Source organism: Macaca fascicularis, chromosome 11, assembly GCF_037993035.2.
Source record: "Macaca fascicularis isolate 582-1 chromosome 11, T2T-MFA8v1.1".
NCBI classification, from domain to species: domain Eukaryota; kingdom Metazoa; phylum Chordata; class Mammalia; order Primates; family Cercopithecidae; genus Macaca; species Macaca fascicularis.
Genome location: NC_088385.1, coordinates 79,104,669 through 79,124,074, shown reverse-complemented (window position 1 = coordinate 79,124,074; position 19,406 = coordinate 79,104,669). Strand labels below are relative to the sequence as shown.

General features: G+C 38.2%; 1 protein-coding gene across 1 annotated transcript in view; it reads right to left on the bottom strand.

The window, feature by feature from the left end:
* Positions 1–19,406, bottom strand: part of TRHDE (thyrotropin releasing hormone degrading enzyme) — a 417,970-nt gene that overhangs the window by 392,463 nt on the left and 6,101 nt on the right. Inside the window, exon 2 of the mRNA XM_005571555.5 lies at positions 10,426–10,699. Coding sequence (XP_005571612.1) covers positions 10,426–10,699 — 274 coding nt within the window. The remainder of the gene's footprint in view (positions 1–10,425; positions 10,700–19,406) is intronic.

The following is a 19,406-nucleotide window of genomic DNA, read 5'->3' as shown; positions in this document are numbered from 1 at the left end:
ATCTTTCCAGCTCACCCACTTCATATCTCTACTCTTATTTTACTTTTAAGGTGACTTGTAGTCTTCACCCCTGCTATCCATTTTTCTGAACATCACTTCCATTATGGGTTCACCTGCCTCCCTGCTTCTCTGGATACCACGGCCAATGATTCCAACAATATATTTATGATTACTCTAGATGTCTTGCCCTCATGACTGTTGGCCATTTGTGCCTTGTCAATTCCCCAAGTTCAATCTTCCTACATTTGCTTTCTCTATTCCTATTCCTGGGTTCCTAAAACTTGCAGAAAGGTGCAAAACAGTGTGGCTATTTCCCCTGTAGACACAAGCCATTAAACATCAGGTAGCTCTTGGCTGCTTTCTGGAAACTTTTTGTTCTGTTCTTATAGATTCAGCTCTCCCATAATCTAAAACCCCTTGGAACAAGCTCTGCATACATAATTTTCTTACCCCTTCTCTTAACTAGCACTCTTAAAAACAGTCTACAATCACTACAACCATTTCTTCATTCTACACACACTCTGTAATAGAACCTACTGACTCTGCTCCTACCACACTAATGAAATTTCTGGAGGTTCATCAATTTTATTCTTTGCTTTTTAACTTCTTAAACTCCTCAACTCTAATAAACTTCTGACCTGGCCATGTAGCCTTCTGATACCACTGCAGACCTGACTGGGTGACTCATGCCTGGCTCAAACATCTCTCTCATGCAGCAGAGGTGAGCTGGACGTCATAAAAGCAATAAAGGCACCCATGTGGCTGCAGACCACTGAGCCAACTCAGGCCCCACCTAGCTATGACTCAGCTATTACTAAGAAATCAACAATACTCAGGCACTGCTTTCCTAATGGAGAACAGAGACAGTTCTTTGTCTTTCTGCTCACAGGAACCATCCCATTTCTCCTCAGAGTCTGCACTGGATTCAGTTCCCTGTTTGCTCCTCAGTACCCGACTCTCTTTAGTAACTCTTTTCACTTACATGTTCCTGCAGATGTCCTTAAAAGTGATGATATTGGTATTGTAACATTTTCTATTTTTATTTCAATATTGGTCAAAATTATTTCGCATGAATTTTCAGGCCCTACATATTAACCTAGCCAAAAGGTTTTGAAAACCCTTGACATTGTGGTCTATCTGATGGAAATTCACTTATTTAGACAACCAGTGGAATTTCACTGAGTATCTATCATTTTCTACATACAACATGAACTGCAGATCTTACAAAGATGGTACCTACCTTCAAAGAGTTCACAGTCTAAAGTAGCTGGCAAGAAAGCTCTACGAACAGCAGAAAAACAGCTATGAGAGATGAGTGTAAAAAGTTTTCAAAAAGTAGAGAGGAGAAGGATGACTAACACTTCCTAGGGTAGGAAGGAAGCCTCTACTTACATTCCTAAATAGATTGTAATCCAACTCTTTTGTTACTATTTCTTTTCATTTCTCTATGGATCATTATTACATTTCTAATGCAATCTTATTAGAATGTCTAATGACAACAGGACTTTAATGACTAACGTAATTTTTTCAAAAAATAGAATATATGCTTAGAATACATTAACCTACCCTCCTTTAATTCTCTCATTAAAAATAGACTTAATTTGTTTTCAGTAGGAAACTTCACAGAATAGTCCTATGTTTTAAGTGTATATACAGAATATCATATCTAGAAAAATAAGCATCAGGAATGTACATTATATGTATGTGTCTTGTACTTTCCTGGATGTGGGCATACATATATAGATACCACCACTGTAAATTGTGTGTGTCCTTCCTATTGTAGTCAGTCCACACAATAAAATTAAACGGTATGTTTTGAGTACTTGTAGCAGTTTTTTGCCCAGCATCCCTTCTCTAAAACTTCCTTCTTTTTTGCAATATATATTCCCATCCATGAGGTTGAAACAGAAGATACCATGTTCCTATCATAGTGATGGCAGCGGTGGGCCATCTGGAGCAGCTGCTGCCATCACATTGGCTGCAGCAGGGAGGCGCAGTCAGGGCTGCCCTCTCCATGGAGCCCACGAGAGCCAGGGACAAGTGGGAGCCCTGCCCCTTCTGAGCTGGGGCAGGGACTCCCCAGTGCTGTTGCAGCCGCCCAAACCATGCTGAAGACCCAGGTCTCCCTCTCCCTGGAGCAGGCAGGGGCCCCGTCCACAATCCCTCCCACCCTTCGACCCCTTCCATCCCCTAGCCCCCCACCACCAAGCTGCAGTCACCCAAACCGCAGCTGCGGACCCAAGCATCCCTGGACTACTGGGGGCCCAGGAAAGACCCGCTTGCTCTTGCAGGCTCATAAATGCCTGCTCCCACTGCCTGGCTTCTCCCTGCTGTCCTTGCCTGCTCTGATCTCGGAGCAAAGTCGGGGCAAGCTCCAGTGCTGTCACTGCACGGCTGGGTATGCACATGCTCAAGGCAGTGCTGACACTCCAGCTCCCTGCTGCCTCAGCCCCCTCCAAATTTTGGGTGCCAATGAGCATAGGAGGGAAGCCAAGGTGGGGCTGAGGGCAGCTCAATGCTGGCCTACAGATACCCCTTGGCACTTATAGCCTGGGTGCCATGAACAGGCAGCAGGAGGCAGACAGGTTTCTAGGTGGAAGAAGGTGGGTCCCCAGTGAGACCAGGGAACAGGCTGCCATCCCACAGACCAGAGTAGGGACTTGTGGTGCCTTTTCCAGGCCCAACAATGGCCACCCATGGCCGAATCAGTGCACACTTCCTCCCCACTGAGGCTTATAAGAGCCCCAGGCTCAGCCAGACGACCGGATGCAGAGAGGAGCAACACACTCTAGGTCCTCTCTGCTGAAAGCTGCACAAGCAACAGGATGACCAGTTGCAGAGAGAAGCTACCTTCTCTCTAGGGGCTGAACACTCATCAGGATACCCTGGCTGTGGAAAGGATCGGCCCACCCTCCCACCACACACACACACACACACACACACACACACACACACACAGGTTCCCCCTGAGCTTTTCTATCATTCAGTAAAGCTTCTGTTCATGTTGCTCACCCTCCACTTGCCTACATACCTTATTCTTCCTGGCACAGGACAAGAACTCAAGACCCATTGAATGGTGAGGCTAAAAGAGCTGTCACACAAACAGGGCTGAGACATGCCCCTTGCTTACCATGTTGTGGGAAAAGAGAAGGAAAGAAGAGCTACAGTCCTTCAAGGAGCCCAGACCTGTGAACTCCCTGAGCCAGGGCTGTGACTCCCTCTTTAGGGCCCTTTAGGGCCCTGTGGTTCCTGGCATCTCCAAGTTTCCAGGCACCACCATATTCCCCGGTACCAGCCATGAAAGCTGCTTGTGATGCACCTGGTCCAGTGCCCATGACAGCATCTGGAGCTGCCTGCCCCACTGCAGCAGCTGGCATATCTCATTGTACACAGTGGTTGGACCCCACGCTCACTCACACACCATTCCATATCTGACTTACCCTTGGCTGGTGTGGGACCTAGCCCATAGTGTATGCCAAGCGAAGCTGCCAGGCAAAGTGGGTGATATGAGCCTAGCTGGCCCAAGCAAAACTCAGTCAAAAGTGCCATCGGCCACAGGTTCCCAGCCAGAAAAACGACACCCCAAACATCCCATAACAATAGAATGCCACATGTTCATGGTATACACAGTAACCAGCAATGATCGTTGACTCAAGCCAGGGCAATCAACTCACTCCCTATGAGTTTGGGAATTAATAATGATCACTTTCTTGGGGTCTTTGGGAATTAATAATGATCACTTTCTTGGGGTCTTTGGGAATTAATAATGATCACTTTCTTGCGGTCTTCACATTAGGATGCAAAACTTGGGAACTTTTGGCAGCCATATTCCAGCATATGAACCAAAGATGAGAGGAAGCCTGTCCCCAGTAAGAGAGTAAAGAACAAGCATTGACAAAGACCCAAAACAGAATTTCTGAGCTGCCCACAGTGCTCCAAGCCCTAGGTTCATCCCTAACCTGGGTTCCTTGATACACCTTGATCACTTTCTAATAAATTTCCCTTTTTGTGATAAATAGATGAGACTTAATTAAACTAAAAACTTCTGCACAGCAAAAGAAACAATCAGCAGAGTAAACAGACAACCCAAAGAATGGGAAAAAATATTCACAAACTATGAATCTGACAAAGAACTAACATCCAGAATCTACAAAACACTCAAAAGTATTAGCAAGAAAAAAACAAATATTCCCATCAACATTAGACCACCCTGCTATTAATACAAGGAAGCTCAGGCCACTTGGAGAGACCAATGGTAGATGCCCCAGATGAGAGCTCCAGCCGACGTTCCATAAAACACACAACATCAAATACAGTCATTTAGTAAAGATTCAGTCAGAAGATTCTTGCCCCCAACTATCAAGTTAACCCCAGTCAATGAGGCCTCTCCCACTGAGACCTCAGACATCGTGTAGCAGAGATAAGTTGTTCCCTGCTCTGTACCATCCAAACCCTTCACGGCCTTTTCATGCTCACACTACTCTTCACAGTGAGCATTAAAAATGGTTACTTATTGTTGAAACATTTTCAAATGATTTCTTATTCAGCAATATTGATTTGAACCAATTTTGATACCTGGAATTAGGGCGCCGCCATATCAAAAGCCTTAAAATATGTGGTATTGACTTTGGGACTAGACTAGGAGCAAAAACTAGAAAAGCCTTGGGATTGTTAGCAGAAGCCTCTGGGGCTTGAGGAGGCTGTTGGTGAGAGCTTGAAGCATAGTAAGGTAAATGTTATTGAAAGCTGAAGGAAAGGGGACCTTTGTTATGTAGTAGACAAAAGTGTGGCAACCTCATTACTTGTAGTGCTATGGAAAATGAGAAATATAACTACTGAACTATATTTTCTAGCTATGGAGATTTCCAGGCAAAACATTTAAAGTGCCACCTGGCTTCTTCTCACTGGCCATGAAAATTATAAAAGAGAAGAGATGAGGTTAAGATTAAACTGTCTGGTTTTCAAGCAAAATTTAGAGGAAATATAAAAGAGCCAGGACTTGCTAGTTTTGAAATTAAAACTTTTCCTTCTTCTCAGCTTCTTCAGATAATGGAAGATTCTCATAGTAAGAAACAGCTTCAGAAAAACAACAAATTCAGGTCACTGTCAGGACAAAAATGGTCTAAGGATGAAGCCAAGGACGAGTCTTTATCAAGACCTCAGAAACTCTTAAAGTGATGCCCCATAACCTCTTCAAAAAGGCAAAAGGCTTTATAAAGATCTTAAGGGTATGCCTTATAAAGCCTGTTAAATAAAAGAGCATCTAAGAATTTTTATTCCACAAAGCCTCAAAGTAGACAAAGGTTCATCTTAAAGAGATCTGTGGGTATCATTTTGTCTAATGGAGTGGATATAACTTGATACATAAAAAGCCAACATTTTTTAACATAAGTGTACCTGCTTGGGCTGAATGTAACAGAGCCAATACAAAAGAAAAATAGGTGTTTGTAGCCCCAACATTTTACTGGTAGCAAGCAAGCTGAGGTTATTCAAATCTATTGTAAACACAAGCTACAGTCATCCCTTGGTATCTATGAGGACTGGTTCCCGGACCTCCCATGGATACCAAAATCTATAGACAGTCAAGTCCCTTATATAAATGGTATAGTATTTGCATAGAACCCAAGCATGTCTTCCTGTATACTTTAAATCATCTCTAGATTACATATAATACCTAATACAATGTAAATGCTATGTAAATAGTTGCCATATTCTATTGTTGGGAAGAAGAACCAGAAAAATAAAGTCTAGCTCCTGTTCAATACAGATACAATTTTCTTAAATAGTTTTAATCCACAGCTGGTTGAGTCCCTGGATGTAGAACCCATGGATATGCACTGGCTGTACTTTTATGCAATTATGACTATTTGGTTGCAAACACAAACTACTTTTTAATTAGAAGAGAAAGGATGCCTCAGAAGGCAAAACAAAGAGCCCAAAGGGTAGGGCCAAATGCCAAAGAGAACAGTTCACAGGGACCGGCCATTCATCCATAATTAAGGAATTGGTAACATGTGCCCAGTTGGGTTTCAGAATTGCTGTGGGCTAGTGACTACTGTATCTTCCCATTTCCTCCATTCTTGAATGGAAATGGCTTTTGTCATAACCATATTCCAGTCTTATTGTCTGTTGAAGGGAGAAAAGTGAGGTAAGATAGCTTGTATCTTTCAGTAACAGGTCTTCAGAGTGAGAGAAACTATGCCCAAGAAACCAAAGCAAGTCATCTCTTCGATGCTTGAACCTAAATTAGATGGTGAAACCTGGACCTCAATTCTGAGCCTGATGCTATAATGGGATGAGACCTACTGACAAGTATATGTTGTCTGTAGGATGAATATAAATAATCTGCAGGCAGAGAGCAGACTATGTTAATTTTAAAACAGGCCTACAAATTCTTTTACACTCCTCCTGTCAAGAGTTGGGGTCTAATGCCCTCTTTTGCTGAAAGAGCACTATGCTTAGTGACTCATAACCAATAAAATGTCTTAGAAGTGATGCTCTGTGACTTCTGAAGATAAGTTAAAAAATTCCACATAACGCCCACCTAGTTCTTTTAGGACACTCACCTTTGGAGCTCTGAACTACCACATAAGAAGTCCAACCATCCTAAGACCATCATGCTTTGAACAAGCCCAGGCCACATGAAGAAGCCACACATGGATATATGACTGACGGCCTCAGCTCACATCCCAGAAGACTGACAGCACAACCACCAGACAAAGATGGTTTCAAATGATTCTGGCCCCTAGCTGTCAAGTCACCCCCCAAACATCCTGCTTCCCCAACTGAGGCCCCAGACATCATTGAGCACAGAGAAGTTACCACCACTGTGCCCTTCCAAATTCCTAGCCTACAGAAACTTTAAGCATAATAAAATGGCTGTTTTATGCCACTAAGTTCTGGAATAGTTTGCAATGACATGATAGAAACCAGAACAATATTGTAGAGGAAAAATTCATACTTTCAGTTTTCAAACAAGAAAATCAGAATAAAAAGAGGTTAAGTAATTAACAAAGTTTGCAGAGACGCAAAGCAAAGCAATAATTCTGAAACAGACTAATCTGATTCTAAAATCAATGTTTATAATCATCATGCTACACTATATTCCATAGAGATATCCCTACCTCTGTGTCTTTTCCTATTAATATTTCCCTGGCAAAGAATTATATGCACACATTATCTGCCTCTGTAAGACCAAGCCATCATTCAGGGCCATATTGAATCCTGTCTCCTCCATGAAGCACATCCCTAGACTTCAAACATTAACAATTTCTCCCTCTTCCAACTAGTCTTGAACTTATTTTCCACAACTTTCAATCAAAGCAATTCGTGAATATGTGAATACTAGTGTTTCTAAATCACAATTAATGAATTCATTGTTTTTCCTATGTACAGTCCTAGGCTACCCTCTGGATTTTCAACTCCGAACATCTATAGGATTGATCAAAACAGGAACTAAGTATCAGTGAAACGGACTAGATGCAAAAGAACAAAAGTGGTCTGGATTAAGTTAAACTGGGAAGCAAATGCCCCACATAAGTGAGTCACCACTACCCAGCTCTAGCATAGTGATTTTCATGATAGCATATATCACTACCTGACATATTATATATTTTTTGTTTATTGCCTCTCTCCCCTCATTAGAATATAAGCTCCCTGGGAGCAGGAAAGTTTTCTGCTTTGTTTGATGCTATATCACAAGAGTCTAGAACAATACCTGTCATTCAGTCAATAAATACCTGTTGAAGGAATAAATGAATGAACAAGTGGTACCAAATAGGAGTATAACCTAAGTGTTACAAGAGCTTTCCATTTTTCAAGAGAAGCCAGAAATAAATAAGTTTATGTGGATTCTTCTACTTTCTAAATGTTGACAACTAATATAAAAAATGTTCAGCCATTTTGGGGATGGGTAAACAAAACATGGCTGCAGCCTTGGATTCAGTCTGAATACTTGAATTTGCAATCTCTGTACCAGAAGGATTTTAGATTTTTAAAAAATGTTTCTAATTACTTAGAATAGAGCCTTGCAAAGTGTAGGTAGCTTGATAAGCAAAGAATAACAGTGATGATGATGTCTCAAATATTCACATTTATGGCCCTGCTACCATTTAGCTGTGTATTATTTATATGCTACTCAAGTTCCTCTTTCATATCTCAAAGAAAATTGCTTCAGTTTCTGATCTGAAATGACCACCTGGACTTCCTGTGACCGTCCTACATCCAAGATTCTAAAGCTAAACTTCCACTCCTTCCAGCTGTTAAGTGTTGAGAAATGTCATTCTCATATGCTCCGAATAATAAAGGGGAAAGGCAGTGAAAAGAAAACAGATTGTATTTCAAAAGAGTGACAGAAAAAAAGGAGGTAAGTTTTAAACTATATTTCCACAGTTGATAAATAAGAGCTCCCAATGGCAATTTTGTTTTCTTTTTTATAGATGTTAGTATTTTAGGTTATGCAATCTAAAATTTTATTTCAATTGACCTTTCAGTGTTCTCTGGTAGAATGTTTTATCATTTCTACATAAAAGTTATTAAGCAAGAATTTTAAAATATTTAGTAATTACTTAGAGATTCTTAACTCTAATAAAAAATCACATCTAAATAACTATTAGAGTGTGTCTGGCTTTAAAACATGGGTCACTTAGCAATAAGCATAATTGTTTGGGCTGAAAACACTTTTAAAATACTTTAAAGAAAACATACTAGAAAAAAGAATTTCAAATGTACCCTATGCTAGTTGACCCACAGCAAGTCAATCATCAACTTTTGAAGACGTAAAATGAAATGAGGTGTCTTCGTGTTCCATGTCTGTGTATGGTCCAATGAGTACAGCCTTGAAATGCCCACAGAAGACATCAACAAACATCAGAGAAATTCAACATATCAAATGGTTATAAGTCCAAAAGAGTAAAACGCCTACTAGCCTTCTAAAAAGTCTGCATTTAAAACATGATGTTAATGATTAGATAGATGAATTCATTACAAGCAGTTTTTCAGTAATAGCATTGATTTTGTATGCTGGCAGATTTTATTTCTTAAACAGGTCCCACAGTGATTTAAATTAAAAGTAACAGTGAGGAAAATTTCTGTAGCCAAAACTATTTTTCAAAATTTAGGTTATTTTAGAACTATCAACTTCCTACAAATTAAAAATATAGATTTCTATTCACCTATTTTGCTGTGTTCAAGCAACACTGAATACAAAGGTTACTGGATGAGAAGAATCACAATCTGAATTTTCTTATAGACACACAAGTGAAATAGTGGAACACAGAATTCATAAGGCACAGGGGGAAAAGCCCAAAACGTAGGATCAAACCAACCAAATTTGATTTACAGCTCTACCATTTGCTTACGTTTAGCCCCTGGACAACTTACTTAATCTCCTTAAACTGTACTCGATTTACTTTACTCATTTGGAAAAAAAAAAAGTGGAATCATAATACCTTGTCTTAAAATTAATAAGAAAATTAAAATAAATGCATATGTATCATGTAAGCCATTGAAATGAGGCAAAAATTGTTAATTCAACATGGCATAGTCTACCCTAATGCAATGTAATTGCATGTAAAAAGTGCCTAGAATACCATGGTGTCACAAATGATAGCCATCAAAGAGAATCCAATAGATTCTTATTACAAATTTAATGCAGACAATGCTCCCTCTATCCCATCCTTCCTAAGAAAATAAAAATAAAATGAAATGAAAATAAGTTGCAAGATATTATCTACAATAAAAAATCACTTACGTGAAATTTTAAAATATGTCATGTATTTTGTGTGTGTGTGTGTGTGTGTCTATACATAGATATGAAATAATTGCAGGATAATATGTATGGAAATAGCAAACACCAAATTCAGGACAGTGTTGATCTCTAAGGGAAAGGCCAAGGCAATGAGATCAAAGGATGGTTACATGGAGAGCTTCAACTGCATCCTATGTTTTACTTTCTCAGCAATAACATTAGACTGAAGATGGTAAAATATTTAGTTCTGTTGATCTGGCTAGTAGGTATATGGAGTTTACTATATTACTCACCATATGTTCTGTACATTTCAAATATGTTACAATAAAAAGAAGTAGCTTTCCCAGTCATACAAACAGGCAATTTTCCAAAACAGACAGCAGCAGCTGTTCCAGAGATGTACAATAGTGCAGGTAGAGATAAGGAAGAATAAGGATGATGGGGGAGGGAGGTGGAGGTGGTTAAGGGAATAAGAGTGCTGGGTATAGAAGACAGGTTTCTCTCTGACAGTTTGAAACCAGTAAAATATGTAACCCCCCTGCCCCGTAAGAATTAAAGAAAGAATTCCACTATATAAGGTGTAAAAAGGTTAGAAATGATTCATCGTTAATCCAGAAATCAGGTTACTTTACACAGTATACATTATCCAAAAACATCATTAAGCTGAAAATACTTACTATAACCCCACTCTTGGTGGTAGTTTCTCTGTATGTGAAGTTGCAAATTGCCCAGGCTAAATAATATGTGGACATGAGAGGGGTCTGTGAAAAGTGATCCGTAACCCATCCATCTTCCTCAAACACGGAAGTTTCCACTGGCATATTAGATAAAGATAAATAGGTTGCTTGATGCTTGATGCTGATTTTGAAAGTAGCCTTGTAGATTGGCTCATCAAAACAAGGAAATGCCTTTCTGGCATGTGTAGGCGAAAACTGAGTAACACCAAGGAATCTGGAAAAAAGAAAATGACATTCTCTATTACATTCATGTTATGAGTTAAGTTATGGCCACATTACACACGTCTGTTGATGAAATAATATATTATTCCAAATTGCAATTATTTTTGTGAACCAAACTTAAGTGCATGAATAGTATGAAAGCACAATCCATATGTAATATACTTCCCCAACCATAAAAGATTTCAGGGCAGTTTCTGTCTCAATTAAAATAAATTCGCTAAACCCAGAGAAGTGCTTGTTAGATGAAAGATGACACACTACAGAAAAACAGCTCACTGGCATCACACTGGCCAGAACTGGAAAGTGATGATTCTCCTTTTTGGTGTGCTTCACTTTCTTCCCTGAAGCTGCACAACATGTCAAGACAATGAAATCAAAATCCAAAAATTGTCCTCAGATATATGAAGAACATAGATCATCACTTGGGAAATATCTGTGCCCTAAAATCTCAACAAGACACAGCCTGGTTTTGTTCAGAAAAGGGATTTTGAGACCTGATAAATTCTGGTCTGAATTCTGGCTCCACAAACTTTCTTAGCTATGCCATCTTGGGCAGTTATTAAATTTTCCTAAGATGTAGTTGGTCATTGCTGAAAAAGTAAATAATCAAGTCTAACTCAAAAAGTATTGTACAGCTTAGAGGAAAAGAAAGGATGTAAACCACCTATGACTGTGACTAGCATGGAGCAGTTGCTGATTCACATCTTCAACCTTTCTTGGAACACAGGAATAAATGTTTATACTGAATAGTCTGGAGAACATTGTTTTTTCCTCCTCATAATAAATGTTATATTAATACATGTTAATGTTAATATACCAGATGTATATTAATATAATAAATATATAATAAATATATGAATAAATAAAATGTCAATGTAAGCTCACACATGCATATACATACATATATATTGCACTCAAGTTTTCAGATCAAGCTGTATCTTATTAAAATTCCAACTGAAAGCACCTTTTATATTCTTTCATGGTTTATGGTTACAAATGAAGACAAAGATTAAATATTTTAAGAAGAACTCTTCAGTCGGGCACAGTGGCTCACACTTGTAATCCCAGCACTTTGGGAGGCCGAGGTGGGCAGATCATGAGGTCAAGAGATCAGGACCATCCTGGCCAACATGGTGAAACCCCGTTTCTACTGAAAGTACAAAAATTAGCTGGGCATGGTAGCGCATGCCTGTAGTCCCAGCTATTCGGGAGGCTGAGGCAGGAGAATCGCTTGAACTCGGAAGGCAGAGGTTGCAGTGAGCCAAGATCGCACCACTGCACTCCAGCCTGGCGACAGAGCAAGACCCCGTCTCAAAAGAAAAAAAAAAGGCACTCAGACATTCTTCTAAATAAGAAAAACATTCATGACAAAAGTTAATCAAACTTTTTAAATAATACTAGTTACAAAACGATATAAGGCAAGTCAATATTAGACTGTTAATAGAATACTATTGAGTTCTGAAGCGATTTCTTTAAAAAGTTTGTTCCTCCATAATAGTTCTGCCACCACTCCTCTCTCCATCATCCATGATATACATGGTTAATCTAACATGGCAACTTTCCCACTGAACCCAAACTTGGCCTCAGAATTATTCTCAGCACAGCACTTCAGGCAACTACTACCAATCAATACAGGTTGACATGTGTATTGAATCTTATTGGCTATCCCTAGCTCAAAGCACAAGGTATAAATTTTACACTATTTTTAAATTATGAAGCTTACATTGATCATTGAGGGCCTCATTTTTTAAATCTTAGTTTTAGAATAGAGAAAAATAAAACATTTTAAAGATAAATCGTTACTTATCTTCATAGACAAGGTTTTTGAGAGTTATCTTGTAAATAGCAACAGGCTGCTACACACCAAGCTTGGTTAAGTAACTTAACTATCTGACCCTGTGTTTTCATTAGTACAAGGAAAATATGTTTTCTAGGCTTTCCTTACAAAAGTCAAGATGATAAAATGAGATAATATATGGAAAAGAGATTTTAACTGTAAATCTTCATACAAATATGAGGTTAAAGCTGGAAGCAATATTAGAAACAAAGTGTCCTACTCTCATAAATTTCTAAGTTGAAAAAGTGGATCCAGTAGGATGAAGTGATTTATCTGAAGTTATACAGACAATTTGCACAAAGCTGGGTCTAAAACTCACATTTTCTGAATTACATTTCAAAACAGTAAAATTAATTTTTAGCTATAATTATAAACATCTTAATTCAGCTGTAAGTAACAAAGATTCTTCTTTCCCAATTTGCCAGTATCATGGTAATATTTTTCTTACTATTTTTTACTGATTAGTAATACACTTTCTGCTTAATGAATTGTCAGTACTTTTAGTTAAAATGCACCCATTTATGATTTTGTCTTCATATGCTTTTATCTTACATAATGCTTGTGAATCTTATCTTTCAGCTTATTAATTAAAATGTCCACTGAGCTTAATATTTCTCACTGAGGCTACTTAAAAGATGCCTATGGGATTTTATATATGAGTCAAAGTTACTTCCTTTTAACTTTGAAATATCTGAGAACTCCAATTCAATCACTGAAGGAATGTTGTCTGCTATGTGTGAGCTTTATGCTATACAGGTTGAGTATCTCTTATCTGAAATGCTTTGGACCAAAAGCGTTTCAGAATTTGAATTTTTTTAGATTTTGGAATATTTGCATTATATACTACCACTGAGAATCCCTAACCCAAAAATCCTAATAAAAAATATTCCAATAAACATTTCCTTTGAGCACCATGTTAGCACTCAAAAAGTTTTGGGTTTTGTAACATTTTAGATTTTGAAGTTTTGGAGTGGGGATACTCACCCTGTATTAGGTACTTGGTACAATTTCTTTTAAAGATATAACCATTTTCATATTTAAGGCCTTTGCAGTCTAATTGAAAAATATATTTTTCCATGAAATATATATATATATGTGTGTATAATATTTCCTCATGGAAAATTAAAGGACAACTAATAATACTAGGGGAAGAGTTCTACAAGAGTTCAACAGAGAGGTTGTAATTAGAATGAATTGGCCTTTAAGTGAAAATCAAAGATGTCTTTGATATTAAGTAATTAGTGGGTAAGAATTGATTAGGTGTAAAAGATGTAAATACCTCTGGGCTAAGGATAATTTGATTAAACAAATATTTGTGCAGAGAAAAAACACAGTGCAGTCTCTTTTTGCCTTACCAAGTAAGTAAGCATGTTAGGGAAGGAAGCAATTTACATCACTGATCCTCGGGGTTGAAAAGAACGATACAGATCACCTAGTGGCCTCTTCTGCAATTACTATTCTTAATGAATTCACATACACAGTATATACCCATGCACAGAGGGCCACCATGTGTTCTGATAATGTCTAAATGAGGAAATACCAATTTCACAGTCTGGCACCTGAGGATGATTGCAACTGAATTTCAATTCATTATTTAGAAAATCAAAAGAAGTCCTTTGGTAAAGAAGAGCAGTTGGACTAGACTACATTTAAGGTGTTTTTCAAGCTTGAGATCCTACAACTGAACAAAAATCAGAAGTAAAATATTCCCCAAATGTGATTGGTTATTTAAAGATGTTAAATTACACTACCACTAAACAGCTTTTTACTACAAGTTCTATAATGCATTTGCTCCTTTTAATCATTTATTTTTGAGTGTTCAATACTGGGAAGAAAACGATAAATATATATGGTTCCTTCCTGCAAAGAGTTTCTATGCTAATAAAATAAATTAAACATATACCTGGACAGGTATTATACAAACAAAGCCATGACAAAGAGGGAAAAATGTATGAAGAAATTACATTCTCCTAAAGCAGAGTTTCTCGATGTTGGCACTACAGACATTTTAGGCAGATAATTATTTGTTGCGGGGACTGTCCTGTGCCTTTAGCAGTATCCCTAGCCTCTACCACTAGATGCCAGTATCATCTCTCCCCAGTTGAGATGGGCAAAAATGTCTCTGGACATTGCAGATGTCCACTGTAGGAAGAAATTGTCCCAGCTGAAAACCACTAGCTTAAAGAACTCAAAGAAGGTTTTATGAAGAAGAAAGCATAATAATTGGTCTGAAAACCTGGGTGGAAGTTTAAAGGTCAGAGTTGGATGTAGAAATGAGTGAGCTGACTATAGGTAGCACAGAAATAAGCCTTCAATAAAGTTTTCACTCACATATTAAGTTTGTGCCCTGTCTGCTGTCTTGCAAATTCTGGTTACATCAGATCTCAGTATTTCAAGTCTATCTGTAACATCTTTTTCAACCTTGATACTCTTTTCTAACAAAGAGAGCCAGTTTCAGGTCGGTGCCCTTAACAGGCAACAATGCCTGCAGAATTTCAAAAATATAATTTTGTCTTCACTGCATATATTTTGTGGTTGCCTTCAATTGGTGGAAGTGAGACTTCTCTTCTGCTTACGGTCATTAAAAACATCAAAGAGGCCCACAACAACGGTGATTTTGAGAAAAAAATAACAAGTTTGGAGTGAAATTGTGGTGAGTTTGAGGTGGTAAGCAGAATACCAAGTATAAGAAATATAAAAAATTAATTAAAAATAGAAATATTTCAATATATAGTGTGGACATGAAAAATATATGTAAATGCAGCAAAAAGTAAACAAAACAGCAAAAGGCAGAAGGTAATGGGGATAAGCATTTTGTTGTCTATTATTCTCCACCTTTCTTAAACAAAATCATTTTTATCTTTTAATGAATCTGTCTATTACCATAAAAAATTCCACTTTCAAAAGTGACATTCTGGGAGTGTGATTCCTAGAATGTCATTTTAGCATAACTGGAAAAAATGTGAATAACATACATGTATTTTAATTCTCTTCTATCTAAAATAAATTACTTTATTTTCTTAACAACTTGTCTATTTGACATTTTGGTTGAGCTAAGAAGGAAGGCTTAAAGCTCCGTGTTGCCTCTGAAGGATATAGAGAATTGATTTCTTTTTATTTCTGCGGAAGTTCACTAGGCAAGCTACATGTATCAAGTCATTATGATAACATTCAGCAGAAGTAATGCATTAATGTTGGTTGATATTGCCAACAAATTACAGTATGTGATACAAAACAATTTCTGCTCCATTATTTTTCAGTTTGCCTTTTCATAAAGGTAAGACATGCAGAGGAAACAAACATTTGCATAACACTGTTAGTATTCAGATTGATTCACAGCATTTCACTGTGGAATCCACCAAAACCAAGAGAACCTCACAAACAGCATGGGTGATTTGAAAGGTTTTCTTTTTGACCACATCTATGCATAACACAGAGGAAAATGATTTTGAACCTACTTCTATAGTAACTGCAATTTCTCTAATAAAGCAGTAATTTAAGATTGGCAATAAAAACTTCCAAGACCTTAAGGAAAGTTTCAATGGAACATCTAGTTACTATTCAACTGATTGCAGTAAGCGGACTGTTACAAGGTCATGGAAGTCACACGTGTTCCATTTAAAATTGTTAATCCAAAATGCAAATTGTTACTCTATGACAAAATTCTTTTTTTTTTTTTTTTTTTTTTTTTTGAGACGGAGTCTCGCTCTGCCGCCCAGGCTGGAGTGCAGTGGCCGGATCTCAGCTCACTGCAAGCTCCGCCTCCCGGGTTCACGCCATTCTCCTGCCTCAGCCTCCGGAGTAGCTGGTACTACAGGCGCCCCCCACCGCGCCCGGCTAGTTTTTTTTTTTTTTTTTTTTTTTTTTTTTTAGTAGAGACGGGGTTTCACCATGTTAGCCAGGATGGTCTCGATCTCCTGACCTCGTGATCCGCCCATCTCGGCCTCCCAAAGTGCTGGGATTACAGGCTTGAGCCACCGCGCCCGGCCAGTTCTATGACAAAATTCTTTAAGCCAAAATGGGTCGTTGTTTAGACTGTGTGTTTTTATGCACTTCAATGAGTCATTAAACCTCTGCTATTTCAGAAGAGAAGTACTCCTGCTGAATATTCAATACTATAAGCAAGTGTGTAGTCTATTTTTTTTTTTAAATAACCATTGGAGTAAACTAAAAACATAAGGCAATAATGCCAGCAATATGTATGTAGGAAGTGGTGCATATGTGAATAATCGTGTTATAAAAACAGAGCATAATATTCATAATTGTTTCACCATTTATGTACTAAATACGCTTACCAAAAATAAGTACTGTGTACTTGATCATCATTGTTGAAGGGTATTATGAATGCATTAAAATGACTTTCCCAGGTCATAATAGTAGGTTTTCATAAAAATAAATAAAATTAGTGTCTGAGATTCATGTTTTTCTATTGGAAAGAGGCAAAACATTACGTAAGTATTATAAAGTACTGCTGTTGTCAAAATTCACATAAAGTCTTAGGAACAATATCTAATGATTGAGATGCCTTTCCCTTGGTACGTAGGGCTTTTCTTCTTGTTGTACCGGTACCCTTCTGACCCTTCAGTCTCTGGTTCCTGCTATTCTCACTGCTAATAGAGAGTACTGCTGTAATCAGAGACTTGTGTGTTTCTCGTTTCCCTCAGTCTTTCTGCTCCCTCAACCCTCTCCATCTCCCAGTATTTGATCCAAGCTAGGAGGTTCTCTGGCTGAAATACCACAACCTTTCTTTCCTTCTCTTTTTTCTGGTGACCAGGCTCTTCTTCTTCCTACCCACCTTCTTTTCCCATTCCCTGTCTTTTGAACTCTGCTTAGGTGGTAAAAACAAACAGCAGTCAAAGGAATGTCCACGGTGACCATTTCCCCACTGTTTTGCCAGCAATGGGAAACCCCAAAGCAAGAATGTTGGTCCTACACAACCCGGTACTAGCCCAAGTAGCAGATCTCCAGCCATGGAATAGTATAATTATATTTAATAACCACAGATGTGCTTACTAATTATCAGACACTGTTCTAAGTGCTTTATTACTGATGTGATCATCACAACCACCCTGTACAATAGAGTATCATTATTTCCACTTTCCAGAGGAGGACACTAGACACACAGCAATTAGGAAACCTGGCCAAGGTCTTAAAGCTAATAAGTCGCAGAGTCAGGACATGAGGCCAAGCAGTCTGGTTCCACAGTCCATGCATAGGAGGAAGAGAATGAACACACTAAACACACACACACACACACACACACACACACTTCCATCCAGCAACACAACAAAAGTGGACTATTTTTTAAAACATAGAAGATTTTTTTAAATAATTTATTTTTTAAAGACGTAAAAAGTAACCAACAACCATAGTTTTTAAACTGCTTTCTTTGTCTATCCTCTGATTTTTCTTTTTTTAGTTGTGTAGTCATGAGGAAAGACGTGAATGATTAAAACAAAACTTCATCCTGCAGCACACACATAGGTGTGCACTGGGAGGAATTAATTCTCCCTGTCCCTGTACAACTGGGGCCAGAGTTCTATACATGTCAGGCCCACTCAGGCATTCAGAAGCTTGGAGGCAAAGAAGGCAGGAAGGGTGAGCCTGGGTTCTTCACCCTTACTCAGCTCCACGCAACATTGCCAATCTTATTCTACCTTCACAGTGCCACCACCACCATACAGCTGTGCCTGTTTGTGCATCATTTCAGGTTGTCCAGGAAACTGGAAAAAGCAGGAAGTATTTTTCACATTTGAATTTTCCAAAATTCTGCCTACTAAAATTCTATCTGTGGGAGAAAGTATACAGTCTCCTGCAGTAGAAAGTAGGATGGCATGAACTTTGAAAAACCCTGGTGGAAGCTGGCCAGTAATGTAAATCTGGAAGGAAGTAAAGAACAAGCAAAGAATTGAGAAATGATGATGATGGTGATGGTGATGATGAAGATTTTGACTGCTGGGGTTGGAAGGATGAGCATGGGGGTGAAGGAGGGATGCCCTCCCTACAGACTGTAAAACATTTATGCCTTAAAGGTAAATCATTTCTTCTTCACTGTTTTTGTATCACTCCTTGAAGTCATACTTAAAGAGGTAAGTCCTATTTTTGTAAATAATATTGACCAAATGTCACCATCTTCAAGCACACCTAAAATATCGTCCTGCATTATTTGCTCAAGCCCATCTACATACACAATGGCAACAATCAGTTTAAAGAAACAAACACGTTGTGCAAACCAAACAAATACTGGGAAGTCCAGCATCAGGTCCATCTTTATTTGAAAGGGATCCAAAGCAGATAGGCTCAGTTTGGAGTTGCACTGAATAAATAAAAACAAAGGCAACTGCACAGGCAACAAAAGCAAAAAATAGACAAATGGGATTGCATCAAACTAAAATGTTTCTGCACAGCAAAGGAAATAAACAATAGGGTAAAATAACAACCTATACAATGGGAGAAAATATTTACAATCTGTACATCCGATAAGTGATTAATGACCAAAATATATAATGAAATCAAACAATTCAATAGCAAGAAAAAACAAAACCTGATTTTTTTAAGTGGGCAAAAGACCTGAATGAAAATTTCTCAAAATAAGACATACAAATGGCCAATCAGTATATGAAAAAATGTTCAACATCACTTATCATCAGGGAAATGCAACCACAGTGAGATGTCAACTCACACCTGTAAGAATGGTTATTATCAAATAGACAAAAGATAACAACTGTTAGCAAGGATGTGGAGCAAAAAGAACCCTTGTACACTGTTGGTGAAAATGAGTACACTGTAAATTAGTATAGCCATTATGGAAAACAATATGGCAGTTCATCAAAAAATTAAAAACAGAACTACCACATGATCT